The sequence below is a fragment of the Camelus bactrianus genome, chromosome 25 (genome assembly GCF_048773025.1).
Source record: "Camelus bactrianus isolate YW-2024 breed Bactrian camel chromosome 25, ASM4877302v1, whole genome shotgun sequence".
NCBI lineage: Eukaryota > Metazoa > Chordata > Mammalia > Artiodactyla > Camelidae > Camelus > Camelus bactrianus.
Window position 1 is genome coordinate 33,382,683 of NC_133563.1, and position 21,497 is coordinate 33,404,179.

Consider the following 21,497-nt stretch of genomic DNA (forward strand, 5'->3'; position numbering starts at 1 on the left):
GTTTCGTATAGTTGCGTTTATAAAGTATATGCTTTTATTTGCTCTTTTTGCCTTTCTTTTGATATTGTATGTATTTTATCAAGTCAAAATTGATTATAAATGTTTTAATAACTGCTTCCTGTTCTAACACATAGTTGTTCTACTTGGGTGTAGCCACACTAACTGCCTCCTTTTTTAGTAAGCTAAAATTACTGTTATTTTTATTGATCACTTAAATATGCCAATTCTGAAGGAAATTTCCACATTTCATCATGTGCTGTCGCTTATGTTTTGTTATTACTTTGTTGTGTCAGATAAAGAAAGTAATTTAGACAGAATCCAGCCTCCTCACAAAAAAGTCCATCTAAATAATAGCTTTTATAATTTTTTTTTAAAAAGGTACCATTTGTTTATTGAACAATCACAGTGACTCAGGCACTGTGAGGCATTTTACATGCATTACTCCATGTATCCTTGGAGAAAAGATGGCAGATACATAACATTTTCCTTATTTTACACTTAAGAAAACTGAGATTCAGAGGGAAGATACATATAGCTCAGTGGTAGGGCGCTTTCCTAGCACGCACGAGGTCCTGGGTTCTATCCCCAGTACCTCCATTAAATAAATAAATGAACAAACCTAATTACCACTGCCCCCCGCCACCCCCCCCAAAAAAAAGCAGAAAAACAAGAAAACTGAAACTCAGAGAACCTGAACATATTATCTGGGTTAATCATGGAAGTTCATTGTGTTATTTGATTAAAACTTGGCTATGTATCAGACTCATATAGATGCTATATAATAAGAGTCCCCTGCCCCAATCTGTTTAGGGTGGAACCTCAAAATGCACTTTCGGTAGGTGTTTAGATGATTGCAGTGCCAGCCAGGATAGGGCAAACTGCTCACTGAGCATCGCGGCCTCAAATGATGTGACTCTGATTCCCGACTCATGTATTCCTGCCGTCGGGAGAGCGTGGAACCGTGTATTGGTCAGCTGGTCAGAAGTTAGTGCATCTTTTTGGAAATCATCCCACCCACCTGCTACATTGTAATCAGAGCCTCACTGCCTGAACTCTTAAGTGCTGACTTCAGTTGATTCTTCTCACTAATTTTAGTTTCAGTCTACAGGAATTCTCAGTTAATAATATGTTTATTTCTAAAGAGATTTCCATTACTTCATATTAAAAATCTCATCCTTTTAGATTTTCAGAGTGTTCACCATTTAAATTCTAATGTGAACATAATTCATTTTCTTCTTGTATTTGCTACTTGGATGAAATTATGGGGCCATTACTGACACACATCAGCTGGTCATGTAGCGTAACGATCGCTATAATGCTTCGGTCTGCTGAGCCTTCAGTTTGTGCCAAACACGTTGGATGTTTTGCCCACATCATCTATATTACAGAACAATAGAATAGTTGATAGCTGTAGCTGTGTAATAATGGTTATTGTTACTGTATTTACCATTTGAGTGCTTATTATGTGCTAAGAATAATTCTAAAGACTTTTTATGTCTTTAGAGTTACTACGACTCCTTTGTTACTGTTAAAAACTCCTTTATTACTACAGCAGCAACCCTTTGAGCAGTAGGTACTAAACTGTTATCATCCCGCTTTAAAGTCACCCCTTCAAGATGAGGGTAAATTAACCTGACCATCTGTTGCTTTTGGGATTTGAATGCAGAACATAAAACCAACTCTGGTATTCTTTCCCAAACACCACATTGCCTCTTACCATTAACCCAAAAAGTAGTCGCATAATAACTACTCAGTCTATGGAGTTGTGTGCTGGATGTGATTATGATTAGAAAACCTCCCTTTTCCAGCTTAAGTTTATAATAGAAATGAAAATGTTTGCCTTTGAATCAGTAATTATAATCTCTCATTAAAAGCATTAGTTTGGTTCCATATTAGAAAAAGATAAGAAATGTTTATTTCAGTAGTTCATGCTTTCAAAGATGAACTACTGTGCATAGAATCCAGTTTTGAAGACTTAGCTGTGGAAGGCAGCTTGTCCAATCAGATGATTGAAAATGTTCTGATTAGATCAAGGAGTAGGTCATGGTTGACATGAAAGAATAGTCCTTTTCATTCTTGACAAATTTTGAAGGAAATACATAGGATACTATGGTAACTTATATTTGCTCTCCCTTTCTTCAAATTTTTTTTTCTTTTCTTTCTGGCCCACTTTCCATAAATGTGAAAGAAACTAGCGTTGACTGAGTGCCCACCACGCACCAGGCGTGTCCTGGGCACTGTGCACACAGCCTCCTTGGCCAGGCCTTTGCACCAACCGGTCCTCTCAGTCTTCTCAGTGGATCTGCATTAGTATACATACGTTAACACCAAGTTGATTTTGCAAATTAATCTTGGCTTACATGTAATTTGTCTAAATTCACACACCTGGTGACCAGCATGGCCAAGATTCAGGTACATTTGACTCTTAAATCCCCTGCCCTTTTCATGCTCTGTGTTTTTTGTTTGTTTTTATTGAAGTGTAGTCGGTTTACAATGTTGTGTCAATTTCTGGTGTACAGCACACTAGTTCAGTCCTACATACACATACAATATATTTGTTTTTATATTCTGTGTTTTAATCTCTCTTTTCTTTGTAAGAATTCAAATTAAGTAGCAAAAGTTGAAGCCTGAAGAGGTGAAGTCGAGGCTGTGCGTGCCTCCTTGGCCTCTTAGCTAATGCGGGAGTGAAGAGGTGTTGCTGCCTGGAATTCCTAGGGTTCTCACTCGCGTGGGGTAGACTTTTTGGAGAGGCTGTCAAGGTTTCCTGCCTTTTGGAAATCACTTTAGTGGGTTTCCACTAATCTTAATCTGCCTGTCTGATTTTAATGTTGAGAACAAAGACTATTAAAAGAACCATTTTCCGTAATTGCCACCCTAATGAAGTCTCGTTAGGAAAAGATATGGAGCAAAGTCAATTGTCCCTTAATGATCTGTTTGTTTCCCTCCTATTTCCCCTGAATTTCATCATATCAACCAAAAAAAAAAAAGCTTTTTAATGTTTATCATAATTATGTAAAATCCTGTAATAAAATATTTCCATCTTATTTATTCATTGTTTTATTCTCAGATATAGTGCCTGATCTATAGAAATGTTTTTTGAATGAATATATGAATGAACAAATGAACATAGAAATGAATAAATAGCGCTTACCTACTCATTCCAAAACATTTATTGAGCCCCTGCTGTCTACCAAGCACTTCTCTAGACAAGGAGAGTGCAGCACCAGACAGGGCGCTCCTGGGTTCTGCTCTGTGGCGGTCACCTTCAGTGAGAGCCATGAGGAAGTGGGGACAAGTGAAAAGTCCGGTATCTTAAGAGAGTGGGGACTGCTTCGTAAGGGCAGCACAGCACACAGCGCGACCCGTGCACAAGTGAGCCTGGTTGCTTGGCCAGTTTGAGGGACACGGAGGAGGTCTGTGCAGGCCTGGAGGGGTTGAGCGAGGGAAGCTGGAGGAGGCTAGGGAGCCGGAGCCGAGGCCGTGGGCAGGGCTGGAGACAACCTGGCAACGACAGGAAGCCCTGCGGACGGGGACGGCAGGGTCAGATCTGTGCTGTAAACGTTCTTCCTCAGGTGGTGGTGTTTGCTGCAGAGTGCATCTTTTGTGACAGCCACATGCCAGATAAGCTCAGCTTGTGTTAATTTTCCTTTTCTTTTCTTACATTGACACACTTTTGAACATAGTTTTTCTCTCTTCAGGAAGAAGAGTTGAGGAAAAGTGGAGAAGCAAAGTATTTCCACCTCAATGATGACCTCCACGTTCTCATTGAAGTTTTTGCACCCCCAGCAGAAGCCTACGCCCGGATGGGACATGCTTTGGAAGAAATCAAAAAGTTCCTCATTCCTGTTAGTACAATTTTTCTTGATAGTTAATTTGTACTTCAAGTCCTTCCTTTGTTTTAATCCTTGATAATTCTTATCAGTAATTATTATTTGCATAGCACCTTATCTGTTAAAGTGTCCCTGTGAACTACTTGGCATCATTCCTTCTTTATATAAAGAAGGATTTTTAAAGAGATTAAATAATACTGCTAAGGTGACAGGCCGAGAAAATTGACAGATATGCATTGGGGACTCCAGTCCTCAGCTTTTTTGTGACACTGAATCACCTCTCAGGTTCATTGCTCTCCAGCACAAGCTCGTCTGTGTGCCAGGCACGTCCTTGGGGTTGAGCGTGTAACGTGAGTGGACAGGCCCTGCCCTCGAGGCGCGTGTGGTTTGGGGGAGAGGACACATGCAAGTGGCTTCTGGGCAGCGTGTGAGCAGAGAGGAAAGGCGTTGTGCAGATAGTTATGTTTTGTTAACAGTTGATGGTCTTTTTTAACCCTTTTCAGACACTGACATTGCTGAGAATGTGATCATTTAAAAAGAACGTATACCTACCTCCATCACAGAAGTTAATTTAGGTATTTTGTATAATTTTCCTGTTCTAGATTAAAAAAACTAGAACGTTGAGCACTTTGGCTCTTCAGTTTATTCTAAAGAAACTGTCACATCTGCCAAACAGCTGTCTGGGATAGGACTGTGCTCGGCGATTCCAGGCTGCTGTAGTAGGTTGACTTACACACAGCAGCACGTGTGTGATTATATTGTCTGTGAGGAAAACTGCCATGTTTATAGAGACGGGATATTTTAAATCATGACAGTATTGGAAAAGCCAGGGCATGGAATTGTGTTGTTTTAATTTGCGAGCTTAACATAGTTAACTTTTCTGTAGTTCCCTCAAGCCAGGATGACAGTCCTATTATTCATTTAGTTTAAAAATAAAGTTTTTGAGTGCTTTCTATTTGATAGACACATGTGAACTCATAAAAGACATGGTCCCTGCCCTTATGGAGTTTATGTAATGGGAGGGACAGATAAGAATCAGATATTTATATAAATGACTTTAAAATTGCAGCTATGACAGGACTAACTAAGGAGAGGTGGTCACTCACCATGGGCCAGGGAGTGCCGACTTAGCCAAGTAGGACAGCTTCTGTTTTCCAAAGGCAGCAGCACCCGCCTCCCACCCCATCACTTTACACTCTTCCACCGAGAGGTAGGATCCAGCTTCTTCCACCCGGATTCTGAGCTGGCCCGAAAACTCTTTTGCTTAACCCAGGGTCACACAGATTGTCTGCTGTGTTCTCTTGTTAATATTTTATCGTATTAGCTCTTTCATTCAGTTTAAGTTACTTTTTGTGTATGGTGTTAGATTAGGATCGAAATTAACCTTTTTTTTTTTTTTAAATGAACATCCAGTTGTCCCAGTACCATATGTTAAAAAGACAATTCTTTCCCTGTTGAATTGCCTTGGCATCATTGTTGAAAATTAACTGAGTATAAACATATGGATTCGTTTCAGGATCTCAGTTCTCTTCCATTGACACATACTTATCCTTACTTCTGTACCGTCCTCTGAATCATTTCAGCCTTATAGCAAATTTTGAAATCCAGGTTCCGTAAATTCTGAAGTTTAGTTCTTTTTTAAAGCTGTTTTGGCTGTTCTGGCTCCTTTGCATTTTTGTATGTATTTTACATTCATCTTGTCAATTTATACTAAAAAGAAAGCTTGCTGGGGTTTTGACAGATAGTGTGTTGAATCTGTAGATCAATTTGGGGATAATTTCTGTCTTAACAATATTGAATCTTCCAATCTATATACATGAGATGCCTCTCCATTTTTAAAAAAGATGTTTAATATTTTTTCTCAGCAGTGTTTTATGGTTTTCAGTGTATCAGTCTTGGATTTCTTTTGTTAAATATATTTCTAAGTATTGTATACTTTTTGATGTTTTATGAATGGAATTTTTTAAAATTTCACTTTCAGGTGGTTACTAGAGTATAGAAATGCAGTTGATCTTGTATCTTGTGACCTTGCTGGATGTGGTTGTTAGTTTTAATGTGCAGAGTTTTTTAAATGGCATTATTGGGATTTTCTGCATAACAGAATCACATGATCTGTGAATAATTCTGTGAATGAAGAAAGCTTTACTTCTTCCTTTCATATCTGATGGCTTTAATTTTTACTTAATTTTTTTCCTTATTATACTGACTACAACTTTCAGTGCATTATTGAATAGAAGTGGTAGAGATAGATATCCTTTCCTTGTTGTTTTGAGTGTTTTACCATTAAGTGTGATGTTAGTTATAGGGTTTTTTTTTATTGCTGCCTTTTATCATGTTGAAGACATTCTCTTCTGTTCCTAGGTGTTAAGAGTTATTTTTTAATCACAAATGGCTGTTAGAGTTTGCCAAATGCGTTTTCTGTCCATTGAGATGATCATGTGGTTTTTCTCCTTTATTCTGTTAATAACAGTGTGCTGCATTACTTGATTTTCAGATGTCAAGCCAACCTTGCATTCTAGGTCATGAAATATAATCCCTACTCAGTCATGATATATAATCCCTTTTATATGTTGCTGGATTTGGCTTACTAATAGTTTGTTGAGGATTTTTACATCTGTAATTATGAGGGATATTAGCTTGTAGTACAGCATTTTTAACAGACTTTTATATTAATGCACACACTTTATCATTTCTGGAGCTCTCTACTTCTTTATGTGGATCGAGTTGCCATATGGTTTTACTTCTTTTCAGCCTGAAAGACTTTGTTTAGTCTTTCTTATAACATAGGTCTGCTAGCAAAAAAAAAAAAAAAGGTGTTTTTTCTAAGAATGTCCGTTTCACCTTTACCCTAAAACTTTGTTTATAGGCACACTTTTTTTTTTTATTGCACTTCACTTTATTGTGCTTCAGAGATACTGTGTTTTTTACACATTGAAGGTTTGTGACAACCCTGTACCAAGCAAGTCTGTTGGTGTCATTTTTCCAATAGCATTTGCTCACTTCATATCTCTGGGTCACTTTTTGGTTAATTCTGACAGTACCTCAAACTTTTTCATAATTATTATATGTGTTACAGTGATCTGTGATCAGTCATTTTGATATTACTATGGCAACTCACTGAAGGCTCAGATGATGGTTAGCATTTTTTAACAGTAAAGTATTTTTTAATTAAGGTATGTACTTTTTTTAGACAATGCTATTGCATGCTTAATAGATTACAGTGTAGTATAAACATGGCTTATGTGCACCGGGAAACTAAGAAATTCATGTGACTTGCTTTATTGCAATATTTGCTTTATTGCAGTGGTCTAGAACCAAACCCGCAGTGTCTCCAAGGTCTGGTTATGTATAATTCTTGGTTGACAGTTTTTTTCTTTGAGGTGGTGAAAGGCCATTCTTCTGTTTTATGGCCTCCATTATTTTTGATGAGAAGAGTCATTAATTATTTTGTTGTTCTGTACACGATCTGTGGTTTTTGCTCTTGCTGCTGCCCAGGCTTTCTTTTATCTTTGATTTTCAACAATTTGACTATGGTGTATATGTCTGTCTTTCCTGTTTGTTAAGCTTTGTGGCTAGTGGGTTGTAGTTCTCAGCCATTGTTTCTTTAATTTTTTTTTTTTTTCCTTTCTCTTCCTCCTCTACCCACCCAACCCCAGATTCCTGATGTGTGTATGTTGGTATACTTGATGGTGTCCCACAGGGCTCTGAAGCTCATTTTTCTCCATCCTTTTTTCTCTGTGTCTTTTAGACTGAGTAGTTTTAATTGACTTATCTTTAGGTTCACTGATTCATTCTTGCTGTTGAGCTCCTCTGGTTAACTTTTCATTGTAGTTACTGTATTGTGGTTTTTTTTTTTTTGTTTTTTTGTTTTTTTTTTTAAATCTCTTTTTTTGCTAGGCCAGATTTGGGCCCTCTGCTAGGCAGTTTCTTCCTATTTTTTTTCCCCCCTGCCCTGGGTATGGGTGATATTGTCCTGTTTCTTTGCATGTCTCTTAGGTTTTTGTTGAGAACACCACATTTCAGGTAGTGCACTGTAGCACATCTGATTCTGATCCATCTTATTCCCAGGGAGTTATAGTTGTAGGTTTTTTTCTTCCTTTTTTTCTTTAATACTCTAGTTGGACTAAATCTGCCAAGTCCATCTCCTTCATGGTTTAAAGTTTTGTTAATTTTTTTCCTTCTCACTTTTATTTTTAAGCCTGGCCTGCTAGAAGTTTTCTCTGGGCCAGCCTTGCTGAGAGATCAGCCAGTGACTGGTCAGAGGTTGTGCTCAAACACCTGTGTTAGTAAGGCTTCCAACCTCTGCTGGTGGAATCGGGCGTGCATGGACTGTGCCTCCAAGAGCTAGTCAGTGTTCAAGTCTGTCCTGGCTTTTACTTTTGCCGGGAATCCTTGTGGCTCCTTTGCAAGCACACACACTCACTGTCAGGCAAGGCTGTGTGGAGGACTTCACTTTCTTCATCCTCCACTGTCCATGTGCAAAGCCCTTTATTCGGTCAGAGCTGTGCGAAGAGCAGATCAGGGCTCTCTTTGGCTGGTAAATTTCTGGCTAATCTGCCAGTCTGTTTGTTGCTTATCCCACCAAAACCTGATTCATTACCAGTATTGACAGTGCTGCTGGGCATGAAGTTTTTTCACACTTTCTTCCAAATTTAAGTGAACATCCTTCTGCTGGTTTTCATGGCTTTCCCCGTCTTAGTGGAGCTAACGCGTCCTGTGGGCTGGGGAGGAGGGGTGGTAGCATCTCCAGACAGGATTGCCACAGACTCCGATTTTTCTTATCTGAGAGTTAGCAATTTTTCACAGATAAATTTATTGTATTTTCAATTTATTGTATACCTTCAGTCAGTTTTCAGAGTCCTGCAATGGTTGATTTTAACTATTTGGTCAGCTTTTGTTGTTGCTTTTTATGGAAAGTCTTTGCAGATCTCCTCAGTTATACTGGAAGTTCCATGCTCTCTCATAACCTTTAATTTTTTTTTAACTTAGGTTGTTTTGGACCTCTGTCCATATGAACATATGTAAGATTTCACTTCATTCTTTTTAATGTCTGTATAATATTTCATTATATGCATGTTCCAGAATTTTTTATTAGTCTTCATATAATGAACATTTATTTCTTATAGATTACAATTCAAGTGATGATTCCAGGATTAACCTTGGACATAAATATTAGCATATTTTGGCAAATATATCTGAAGAGCACATTTCTGGCAGAGAACGCACTGAATTTTAATAAATTACTTTTAATGATTTTATTTTAAAGTTTTTTTCCCATTCTCCAAGCTAACACATTTAAATAGATTCTCAACTTACTGGATAGAAAAAAATCCCATTTACACATATTTAATTAGAATGCTAATCAATTTTTTACTCTTCACAATTGATGACAGTGTTAGTGTTAATGTTATAATAGTTTCACTTTTTCAGATGAGAAGCTGAAGTGATAATTTACTAATGACTAGTTTAAAATGTAAAATTGTAAGAATAATTCAGTCTGCAAGCTACCATGTATGACTTGGTTTCCCTACTGATTTAAAAGTTTTATTTCAAAGACCAAGAAAATTGTAACTACAGTGTGTATATCAATAGTGTCTTATGTCAGAAGAAACAGTTAACATCATGTTTAAAGAAGTGGTCTAAGATCAGATAGCTGGACAGTCCAGTTGGTTAAATTTAAGCTTAACCTCAGGTGTGATTGGTGCAGATTCCCATGGGTTTTTTTCCTAACTACACTGTCTGCTTTAAGATGTACTTTTACAAAGATGAAGTATAAAATTAGGCTGTAATTCTAGTTTTTGTGGCACCATTGTGAATCACCTAACTTAGAACAGTGTTTTTCTTTTGTTTTTATTTTTTTTAACTTTTAATTGTATTCAAATAAGTCCTCATTTACGTTCTTTTCACATGGATCTATTTTTAACCCCACACAATTTTGTGTCCTGCCTCCTAACACTTTTCCACAGGGCAAATATTTAGCATTTATGTAGCACGTTTTATTTAGAATGCACTTTACAAATAATTTATTAATTACACATTTTTAGTAAAATGGTAAGGAACATATTAATAGGCTTATTTTAGAGTAGTTGAAATAATGATAGATTCACATGAGTCTTCTGAGATCACAATGCCCCAAATAAATTAGAGGAAGAATCCATATTTGCATCTGGACTCCAACCTTCGCTGATCATAGTGACCTGAATTTGCCTGCACTTGCCCTGCCCCCTCCCCGCAGGTGTTAGCTGGGCGTGACGTCAGCTTCCTTTTTGATGGGTGTCACTGTTACTTTCCTTACTCCGCGATGCCTTCTTCTACAGGTTTTAAGTTATTTTTTTTTTGAGTCCTGCTTTTGAAAAATAAGGAAGAGAGCATGTTTTTCTATAAATTTACTAAATGTATTTTGTATTTCTAATTCTGAATAATTCAGTATACTGTCTTACCAAATCTTTTATTCTTTCTCAGGTATGCTTGTTTCTTCTGTCATCAGATCCTCTGTTCCTACTTTAAACTGTGGTCCTTCTCTCTTTCTCTTCGTGGCCAAATAACCTGGGAGAAGCTGCCTCCTTGCCTGTGTCAGGGACTTGCTCGCATTCACACTTCATTCTGCCTGGGTGGCTCCCAGCACACCCTTCACCAAAAAGGCTGTTTCTGAAGGCCTTGCTGCCTTTACTGCTAGTGGAGCCCAGGAGCCAGGGCTGGGCCTCGCGGCAGATGTGAATGCCACACCACTGCCTGTGGCTTTCATTGTGTGATCACTTGCCTGACCTTCTCAGGTTCTTGCCATGCCTTCCGTCTTCTCTGTGCAGGCCTTTGTCCTGCGTCTTGCTTTATACTGATGGTCAGAGCTGGGTCCTCAGCCCTTCTCGCTCTGTGAACGTGCCCCAGGCAACCCTGACTCCTGCTGGCGTGGTCTGCCAGAGGTCCTCACAGCCACCTTCAGGCTTGGCTGTTCTCTAGGGGGACTCACAGGACTCAGAAGCTGTGTTACATTCTATGATTATGGTGTATTTCAACAAAGGGATACAGGTCAGAATCAACAGAGAGGAAATGAGTGAGTCAGGAAAACGCAGGCTCCGGCTTCCCAGTGTCCCTTCCCAGTGGAGTTCCACAGGACACCTCTGATTGTCCCAGCAACGTGGTGTGACCACACTGTGTAGTGTCGCCACTCTGGGTGGCTCACTTGAGCCTCGTGTCCAGCATTTTTATTGAGCATCAGTCATATAGACATACAATGCCTGTGCTCTGACCTCAGATACTCAGAGGCCACCACCACAACCCCCATTTTGGAGCCAAAACAAATGTTCCCCACCAATCTGGCCAAACAGGTACAGCACGGCCTGAAGCCTCAGGCATGCGGAAACACCCACCGGGGGCTGAGAGGTTATCTGCCTTGATGACATGCCCCCCTCAGTAACGTGTGGGGCCTGCATAACCCTTCCTTGCTCGTTTCTATATCCGTATCTTTAACTTCTGAGTTTCCGAGTCCTATGTCATTGCTACAGGACGTCTCAGTTTGTATGTACCATAGGCCACTGCAGACTCAGCAGGCACAAAGTTGATCAGATCATGATGTCACTCCGTCACTGATTCTTCTTGACTTCCAGAAACTGGTTGACATTCTTGACTTTGCTCATATACCACCAGATCCAGTATATTTCCATTTCTAATAAAATTAGACATTGTAAGTAACTCCTGTCCCTGTCCTCCCTGCCCCTCCCTGCTGCAGGCTGTCTTTGCCACATGCTGGGATTGCTTAATGCTTCCATCTGCTGTTTTTGCCTCCTCTGTGTGTTTTTTTCCCTTTAATATCTTATGGAGATATAAATCACATAGCATAAGATCGCTCACCTACATATTCACAGAGTTCTGCAACTGTCACCATAATCTAAGTTAAACCATCTGTATTACCCGCAAAATAAACCTGAACCAACAGCAGTCACTCCCATTCTTCTCCCTCCACAGGCAACCGCAGATTACTTTTCCTTCTTTTTACACAGCCTTTATGGAGATGTAGTTCACATACTGTACAATTTACCCATTTAAAGTATACAGTTCATAGGATGATTGTATATTCACAGTTATGCATAGCAATGATCGCCGCAGTTTTAGGGTTTTATCATCCCAAAAAGCAACTCCATACCCAACGGCAGGCACTCCCAAGCCATTCTGTTCCCCGCGCGCTCACACTTCTCTATTTTATGCAGCCACTAGTCTCTCTAGATTTACCTGGGTTTTGACATTTCATATAAAACACGTACAATATGTCTAGTTTTTTGTCCTGACTCCTTTCACTCAGTGTTTTCAAGGTGCATTCGAGTTGCTTTTTATTGCTGAATAATCTACTTTATGATATACTGCATTTTATCTGTCCATCAGTGAGGACTTTGGGGTTATTTCTGTTTTTTTGGCTTTAATAAATAATGCTCCTGTGAACATTCATGTACAGATTTTTACATGAACATATGTTTTTATTTTCTTGGGTTATTAACCTAAGAGTGGATTTGCTAGGTCAGATGGTAACTATGTTTAATATTTTTGAGGTGCAACTAAATGGTTTTCCAAAGTGACTGAACCATTTTACATTGCCACTAGCAAGTTACAAGGGTTTCAGTATCTCCACAGTCTTACCAACACTTGATATTGGCTGTCTCTTTGATTTTTGCTACCCTAGTGGTTATGTTTGTGATATTTCATTGTGGTTTTGATTTGTATTTCCATAATGATTAATAATGTTAAGCTTCTTTTCATGGTCCTATTGGCCATTTTGTATCTCCTTGATACATGACTATTCAAATCCTTTATCCTTTAAAAATTAGGTTGTGTGTCCTCTTTTTATTTTTACTATTTATTGTTAGTTGTAAGAGTTCCCCATATATTATGAACCCAAGTTGCTTATCAGATAATATGATTCAAAAATTTTGATGGTCTTTTTGTAGCAAAATAGTTTTAAACTTTGACTTAGTCCAATTTGACTGTTTTTCATTTGTATTTTTGGTATCTTATCTAAGAAATCAGGATGTAACATAAGGTCATGAAGATTTACTTTCATGTTTTCTTTTAAGGGTGTTCACTTTTAGCTCTTACATTTCGGTGTCTGCTCCTTTTTCATCTAATTTTTGTGTATGGCAAAAAGTAGTGAGCCCACTGTATTTTTTTTTTTTTTTTTTTTGATGTGGATGTTCAGTTGTTGCAGCACCACTTGTTAAAGAGACTATTTGAAAATCAGTTGACTATAATTTATGTCTGGGCTCTCAGTTCTATTTCATTGATCTTTATGTCTGTCCTTTAAGCCAGTACCACACACTCTTGATTACTACAGCTTTATACCAGTCCTCCAACTGTGTTCTTCTTTCTCTAGACAGTTCTGGCTGTACTAGATTCCTTAGATTTCCCTATAAATTTTAGGATCAGCTTCTCTATTTCTGCAAAGAAGCCAGCTGGGATTTTGATACGAATTTCCTTGAATCCGTAGATCGGTTTTTTGGGGAGGGAGTGGGTAGGTATTATCATTAAAACAATGTTAGTTTCTCCTGTCCGTGAACGTGGGGTATCTTTGAATTGACTTAGATTTTTAAAAATTTATTCCAATAATATTTTGTAGTTTTCAGTGTACAAATCTTACTCTTACTTTGTTAATTTATTCCTAAGTATGTTATTCTTTTCGACGCTACTCTAAATGGAACTGTTTTCTTAATTTCGTTTTGGTAATGTTCATTGTTAGTGTAAAGAAAAACAGCTGATTTTTATGTATTGAGCTTTTCTCCTGCAACTTTGCTAAACTCATGTATTGGCTCTAATGTTTTCGTGGATTTTTTGTGATTTTCTGTGTACAGGATTATGCCATCTGTAAACAGAAATTGTTTTGGTTCTTCCGTTCCAATCTGAATACTGTTTATTTATTTTCCTTACATAATTGTCCTGGCTATAACCTTGAGTACAAGGTTGGCTAGAAGTGGCAAGAGATCCTTCTCTTGTTGCTGGTCTTAGACTGACATTTTCAGTTTTTCTGCCATTAAATATGATGTTAGCCATGGGTTTTCCTGGTTTGTTGAGTGTTTCTACAATGAAAGTACGCTGGATTCTTCTGTCATGTTTTTCCTCTGTGTATTAAAATGATTGTGTGTTTTTTGTCATTTATTCTGTTGTTATGGTATTAATTGATTTTTCAGATGTTAAACCAACTTTGCAATCTTAGTATAAATTCTACTCAGTTTCTGTGTATATTCCTTTTTTTGTTTGTTTATGCTGCTGGATTTGACTTCTTAACATTTTTTCAAGAGCTTTTGCATGTATATGCATAAGAATGTTCTTCTGTAGGTTTCTTTTCTTGTAATGTCTTTGTCTGGTTTTGGTATCAGGGCAATACTGGCTTCATAGAATCAGTGAGGAAGTCCCCTCTCCTTTTGAGTTTTTGGAAGTTTGTGAAGGATACCATTGATTCTTTTTTAATTGGTTGTAGAATTCACTATAACGTCCTGTGGGCGTAAGCTTTTCTCTGCAGGACGTTTTTTGAGTACTGATTTAGTCCTTTTACTTGTTACTATCTGTTGGTATTTTCTGTTTCTTCTCTCGTCAGTTTTGATGGTTTGTTTCTCTCTAGGAATTTGTCTGTGTCATTGCATCATCTAAATTATCTAACTTGTTGGCACACAGTTGTTCATAGTATTGCCAAAACACAAATCTTAAAGTGCAACTCACTTCCTGAAAAACATTAAATACTTTTTAGTACCATCATCTATAGACATTTAAAGTTGTATTTAAAATGACTTAAGGCTTTGCATGATTTGGTTTCTACTTTCCCTTCCAATTGAAGACCACCCCTCCACCCCAGGATATTTTTATAATTCAGCCATATACACACAGCCCTTGTTTCAGTTCCCTGGACTCACTATTACTTTGAATCTTAAAATACGCTTTTCCCTCTATCCGGAATACTTTACTGCCCCACTCCTGGTAGCTGGCTCACACTCACCCTTAGATGACGTTTCTTGTAGAGAATCTACTCTCACTACCCATGGCAGTGTTAGATGACCTTCCTTTTTGATCATTTAGACCTGAACTATGTTTCAATTGTAAAACAAATCATACTCTTATTTATTACATGTTTTTCTTAATGATTATTAAATGGAGTTGGGGATATTAAGGAAAGGGGAGAAATCAAGGATGACTCAAGAGTTTCTTAGTTGAATATTTGGAAAATAATGTAAGATGAAGAATAACAAGTTTTCATGACTAAGGCGTTATATTCAGTTTTGGAAATGCCAAATTTTGCTACTTGAACACTATCCAAATGGAAATAAACCAAAGAGATGTGTACCTGTGGTTCTTAGTTTCCGTAAAGCTGCCGTGTGGCCTGTTTGCCTTCCTCCTTTGTTGGATTGTGAGTTCCTTGGCTGCAGGGACCGGGGCTTGCTCCCCCGTGTTTCTGTTCACTGGCACATCGTAAATGTCAGTGACTACTAGTTGGTCGAGTTGTAAATAGTAATGCCCATGTATCAGTTATGTGATATTTTTATTTTGTTATAAATATTTCACTTGGAAAGTATGCCCAGCAGAAGGAGTTGTGGCTGACTGTAGAAAATTTTAGTTTGCGGGAAAATACCCCTTTTTTTTAATACAATTTACTGATAAATTTTCATTTCAACAAATTCATATCTTGTTTTATGAATTCAGCTGTTTTCCTTACACTTTTTTTCTATTAAAAATTTATTTGCTTCTTGTCCTGAATACTTTACTATCCTCTGTCTTTTGTGTAGGACTATAATGATGAAATCAGGCAAGCACAGCTCCAGGAATTAACGTATTTGAATGGTGGTTCAGAAAATGCAGATGTACCTGTTGTCCGAGGGAAACCTACCTTGCGCACAAGAGGTGTGCCAGCCCCAGCAGTAACCAGGTAGGTGTGATTCATTAGGTTACCTTTCTGTTGCTAGAATAAGGTACCATGGCAACAGTTTAAAATGTTTCCTTTATTAACAGGCAAGCAGCTCTACCAGTGTATTAGCACGAAGGGTGCGTTCAGACAGTATGATGCCGTATTAAGAGGGTTCACTTTGAACTGAGATATTCCTGTCTTAAATGTAACCTGTACCACTTTGGCTAATGACTATAACATAAGTTTATTTAATCACTCACATGGTATTAATTCCTTCATTCTTTAAAATGAGGCTTATTTTTATGTAAGTGATTGCTTGGATACACAAGTGGAGATAGTGGACGCACGTGTTTTCCCCAGTGAGCACAGGCGGTATCAGGCCAGTCCACTGTCCTGCCTCCAGTGTTGAGCACAGCGTCAGGTACCAGGTGAGCATCCCCATACCTGCCGACGTTTTAGTCCCTGTAAATGCCTCGTCGTGTGTGAAGACTCCTGCGTTCATGCAGGCACACAGAATGTTTATCTCTGTCTCTGGATTGATGGCTACTTCTAACATGAAAAATGTTTTAATGAATTTATAAGTCAGTTGAAGCAAACCATAAATTGAGATGTGACTCATATTTTTTGAGAATTATTTTTTATTTTTTAATCTTTGCCTCTAAAAGAACTCAATGGAAATCAGTAACAGATTTTTTTCACTAGTCACTGGATATTTTTTTCAGATAGAATTTTGCATGAAGTAATTTGAAATAGCTTTCTTCTATCTCTCCAAGTTTGTTTGGAAGAATAAAAAGTCGGTTTCCCTGTTGCGTGTTTCTGGCCAGCACACTGGCAGAGCAGTCGCAAACAGGTGGCAGTGCAGTGTAAAGTAAACACAGATGTGGGCATGGCCCCAGGTGGGGCTTTTCCTATACAAACAGGCTAATAATAATAGGATTGCTGCTGCTGATTTAATGAAATAATTTGTGCAGCTGCTAATAGATAGTAGGTCTCTTTCATTTTCGTTTCTTCTAACGTTAAATAATTTACTTGAAATTATTAGAAATTATATATTTGCTGTATTAGTTTTCTGTGACTGTTGCGAAGAATTACCACAAATTTGGTGGCTTTAAGCGATAGAAATTGGCCAAATACCTGAAATCAGCATTACTAGGCCACAGTCCAGGTACTGACAGCACCGCCCCGGAGGCTGCTGGGGATACTTTCCTCATCCCTTCCAGCCTCTGGTGCCTGAGGCCCTCCCTGACTTGTGGCCACATCACTCTCATCTCTCTCCTCCTCCGTGTTGTCTTCTCTTGTCTCCAGTCACTTCCCTCATATAAGGGCCCACCTGGGTCGTCCAGGGTATCTTTCCGTCTCAAGATGCTTAACCTGATAGCGTGTGTGCAGAGGCCCTTTTTCTAAGTCAGGCGGCATTCACAGAATGAATATCCCTTGGATAGAGAGTGTAGGTAACAGGGCACGCCCAGTGACCTCTTTCAGGGGATGCTGTGTTCCTTAAACCAGACCTGCTGCTTTTATTGAAGATAATTTCTAATTTAGTTATCACCTATTAAATGAAGTTGAAAATGTCTTATAAAAAGATGAGGAAGGCAGGAGCTTTCTGATACTTTTTGGAGTACAGTGTCTGGAGAAACACCTCAGTCTGCCCAGATGAAAGATTTTTCCTCCTGATTGCAGCACATACACCGCTTGCCATCTTAAACTTGTTCGTTGCCTTGGTGGAGGGCATTCTCTGGTAGAGTCGTTGTTCAGCCCACACTTCAGACCCACAGTTTCAGTTTGTGGCCTAACGGCCGGTTTGTCCTAATCGAACACCTTTCTTTGGGCGCTTCCTGTCCCCACGTGTTTAAGGAGCCCGGATGCCAGGCACCGCTTGTTACACAGACCCCTCCTTCTTCCCTCCACGTGATTGTGATCTTCCTTGGTACCAAATCTTCCAAATACTGTTTTTTAACAGTATAAAAGTCATGCTCCTTTGAGAGGCATTCAATGCCCTTCTGTATTTTTTTCTTGAGACCTCTCTCCTGCTTGGTCTTTATGCATTATTTTGCCGTATTTCCCGTGTGTTCAGTTCCCGCCCCTCTAACCCCGCACTGCTGGGTCAGTCTGTGCCCTTCATACTTTGTTCACATTGTTCTCTGTCTGTAAGTCTGTAGTTCCTCTCCCTGCCCCTCACCTATTTAAATCCTACTTGTCTTTACATCCCAGACTGAAGCCTGTTTTAACAGGCACTTACACTGTGCCTACTGTTAACTGAGTACTTTCTGATCGCATTACAGATACTAACTGGGCAAAATCTCATCACAGCCCTGTGAGGTGGGCATTTGTATCTCAAGTCACCTCTTTGCCAATGAGGGAAGTGGGGCCAGAGGAGTCTGCTGCTTGCCCAGGTCACTCAGCTAGTGATTTGTGGGGCCTGGTTGGGACGCAGGCTGCCTGGTTCCAGAAACCATCTCCCTCTCTGTGAGGATCCCTCCCTTGTGTGTTGACTAGAATCTTTTTTTTGTCCACCCCTTCTTCCCCTGCAGTACTCCCGTGGAACTCCCATTCTGTTTCTTAAGTTTTATTTTAATTATAGCCTGATAGCTACGATGAAAAGACTTATATTTTCACTACTTTTCCTCATCAAATCACATGTAGTAACTTGCTAAATTAGTATGTCCATCTAACAGATGAAAAATAAATAGATGTAAAAAAATTAGGATAGAAAACTACCCCAAAAATGACCCTAAGGGTAAGGGTAATACACAAAAGGAACATGTTGTTTTGGAGTCGGCAGAGTTGGTTTTTAGATTATGCTCTGAGCTTCCTAGCTGAGGAAAGTGGGGTCATAGAATTCACGGTGTCTGAGTGGCTAAAAACAGTAATGAAACAAAGACAGATGTGCTTACTCGAGTCGAGACCATTGGATGATCCTAGATAGGTCTTCACCACACCAGTCCCTCAGTAAGTCGTTTTGAGTTTAGCTCTAAAGTAAACCTTCATTCTATTTCCTTTGATCACCTCTTTCAGCCTTCGCTCAGAGACTAGCCTTCTTTCTGTTCCGTGAGCAGGCCAAGCTCCTACCTTCCTGTGTCCTTTGCATTCAGCCTGTGTCCAGCCTCCTGCTGACACACACACACACACACACACACACACACACACACACACACACACACACACACACACACACACACACACACACACACACACACACACCACACACACACACACACACACACACACTTTTGTGTCCCTAACACTTAGCTGTAGGAATCACTCAGTAGATAAATGTTGGTTGAGCACAGCGCAGTAGCATATTCTTTAGGCTTTCGGATCAAGTGTTGACCATTTACAGTATTCTTTGTTAATGTCATTCTTGTCTGTCACGTGACTGGATTTACTAAGGCGCTAGCTTTATGGGGATGGTCACGTGGACAGCACCACTTGGGAATTTCACAGTGGAAGAAGTCATTACTGGAATCCTCGTGAACGTTCCCCACTGTTATCACTTCAGGATACCCTTCTGCTAAAAGATGTAAATGACCTAAAATTAAATCCTGCAGTGGGAAGTAATAAGTGTTTTAATAAAACCTTTTCATTCAGTGTCAGATGAGAGAACTAAACTGACTCCTTTTTAACTCAGGAGATAAGGAAGCTTCTTCACTTCCAGAATGTCCTGCACGTCCTGTGAATGCACAGACCCGGGCAGAGAGCGTGTCAGGGAAGATTGGGATCGAGGCCACTCCAGGCAAACACTTTCTGTTTAATGTTTTTCTCCATAGGTTTCTACCCGGTATTTCGCCTGCTTTTGGTGATCTGGGCTAGACCATTCTGAACCCTCACGGACTCTCCCTACCCTTCCTTTTTTCAGAACAGCTGGCTTGTTCTGGGTTGCTTTTCCACTGGCCTCGACTCCAGCCCACCTGGCCCTCTCTCCCAAGTGGCAGGCAGAGTTCTCTCCCTGCGTTTGTTACCAGAAACAGCAGGAAGAAAAAGTGAACAAAGCAGTTGAACCCTGCCTTTCTAAGTAGTAAAAACACTTTCAACAGTATTGGGTGCTGAATGTGGTGGTTTTGTTTTAACCCAGGACATTAGGCTGAGCCATTCACTTGACTTTTTATCAACTTTTATCTAATTGGGGACATTTTCAGCTACCGTTTCTTTAAATATTTTAGTTGCCCCTTTTCTCTCCTTGTCTTGGGCTGTAGTCCCATGCTAGATCTTATGACTGCATGCCCCAAACTGTACGCCGGGGTGCTGGGATGCTGCCCCAGACTCACAGGGTTACCGTGGATCGCTTGAAGTTTCATGGGGCCCCTGCAGTAGTCGACAACTTCTAGGCACTGTGTAAACTGTCAGTTTAAAGTAATCATTTGTAGTTCTAACACTAGATTGCGCCCCACTGATTTTAATGACGTCATGTTTTTGTGACACTGGCATCTCAGCAGTTGCCGTGATAAATACGAGGTCCCCACAGTTACTCTGCCTGTTGGGCGCTACGCAGCTTCTCAGACTGTCAGATCACGTGGGACGCTGTCACTGTCATTTTCTCATCCACACTGATTTTCTCATGGTACCTATTCTCTTTTTAAAATGGATTATGAATAATGTCATAGATGCTAAAGATTATTTTAAGGACCGAAAATGATGTCTTTTTCTCCATTGTGTGTGAGATTATGAGAAATGTTATCAGGGACTGAACAGTTAATATATGGGCCATACGTATTTCACAGCATTGATATGATTTATATTAATCTGCCAATCTATATTAAAAAGTCTTTTTTATTATTAAGGAAAGATTGGATATAGGAAAACAAGAATATATTTCTTTTTCTACTAGCCAAAATTTTAGGAATTTCCAGTTAAAAAAACATTAATTTGAAATATTATTTAAATTGTTTGAGTCCCTTTTGGTTTGACCTTCTCAGGACCTTCCACCGCCTAGGCTGTCAGAACAGTCTCCCGTCCCTCCTCCCTCCCATCCTGGGTCTGCTGTCTGTGCCTTTGTCAACACCAGACACTGACTCACAACACCATGCCCCACATCACAGGCAGAATACAAGGGGACTTCCCTTGGAATTGAGTTTCTCTGTTTTTCTTGCCACCGTAAGGCTCTGAATTTCTCCTACTGAGCCACCACCCCCGTCCTCTGTTTAGAGCTTTCAGCCTCCATCAGCTCTGACCCTTCTTCTGTTTGTTCCAAGGGATTCAGCCGAGGGCTGTGTTTACCTTTCCCCTCTGTCAAGCCTCTCATTTCCTTGTCAGCCTTCGGCAAGGGGAAAAAAAATCTCAGAATGATTAAGCTTTACTCTTAGAAAAACAGTATCCCAGAGATGAAGAAAAGTTGTCAAATGTGTTAGGGATTCTGTAGGAAAATAAATTACCCCTCAGGACATAATTGCATCAGGCATGGACCTCAGAGATCTCCAGGAACCTTCCAGGGATACGACCAGACCTTGACACTGGACCCAGCAGGCACCCACTGATAAAATGTGTAGACAGAAGCCAAACAGTGTGGTCTGTTTCTGCTCTTACTCTGCATACCACCTTACTGTTGCTAGATGCGTAAAATGTACGTAAACATGCTGGTGCTGAATGGATAAAATGGGAACTAATGTGAGTTGTACCTTCTGTCACCTCCCTCTTCTCATCCTTCATTAAGCAGCCGGAGGAGGACAGGGTCCGAGTGGAGGTCTGCATAGCCATCACCACTTCCTGAGCGCCTGCGCCAGCTCAGGCCCTTTGGCTGTGGGCCTCACGGCTGTTCTGCGAGAGCTGCATGCTGTTAACTGGGTTTCCTGAGGGGA

General features: G+C 39.7%; 1 protein-coding gene across 3 annotated transcripts in view; it reads left to right on the forward strand.

Annotated features, from left to right (window-relative positions):
* The window catches only part of KHDRBS3 (KH RNA binding domain containing, signal transduction associated 3), a 139,717-nt gene that overhangs the window by 66,242 nt on the left and 51,978 nt on the right, over nucleotides 1-21,497 (forward strand). For all 3 annotated transcript variants that reach the window (XM_074353124.1, XM_074353125.1, XM_074353123.1), the window contains exons 4-5: nucleotides 3,699-3,845; nucleotides 15,587-15,726. In XM_074353124.1, the coding sequence (XP_074209225.1) occupies nucleotides 3,699-3,845; nucleotides 15,587-15,726 (287 nt within the window). The remainder of the gene's footprint in view (nucleotides 1-3,698; nucleotides 3,846-15,586; nucleotides 15,727-21,497) is intronic.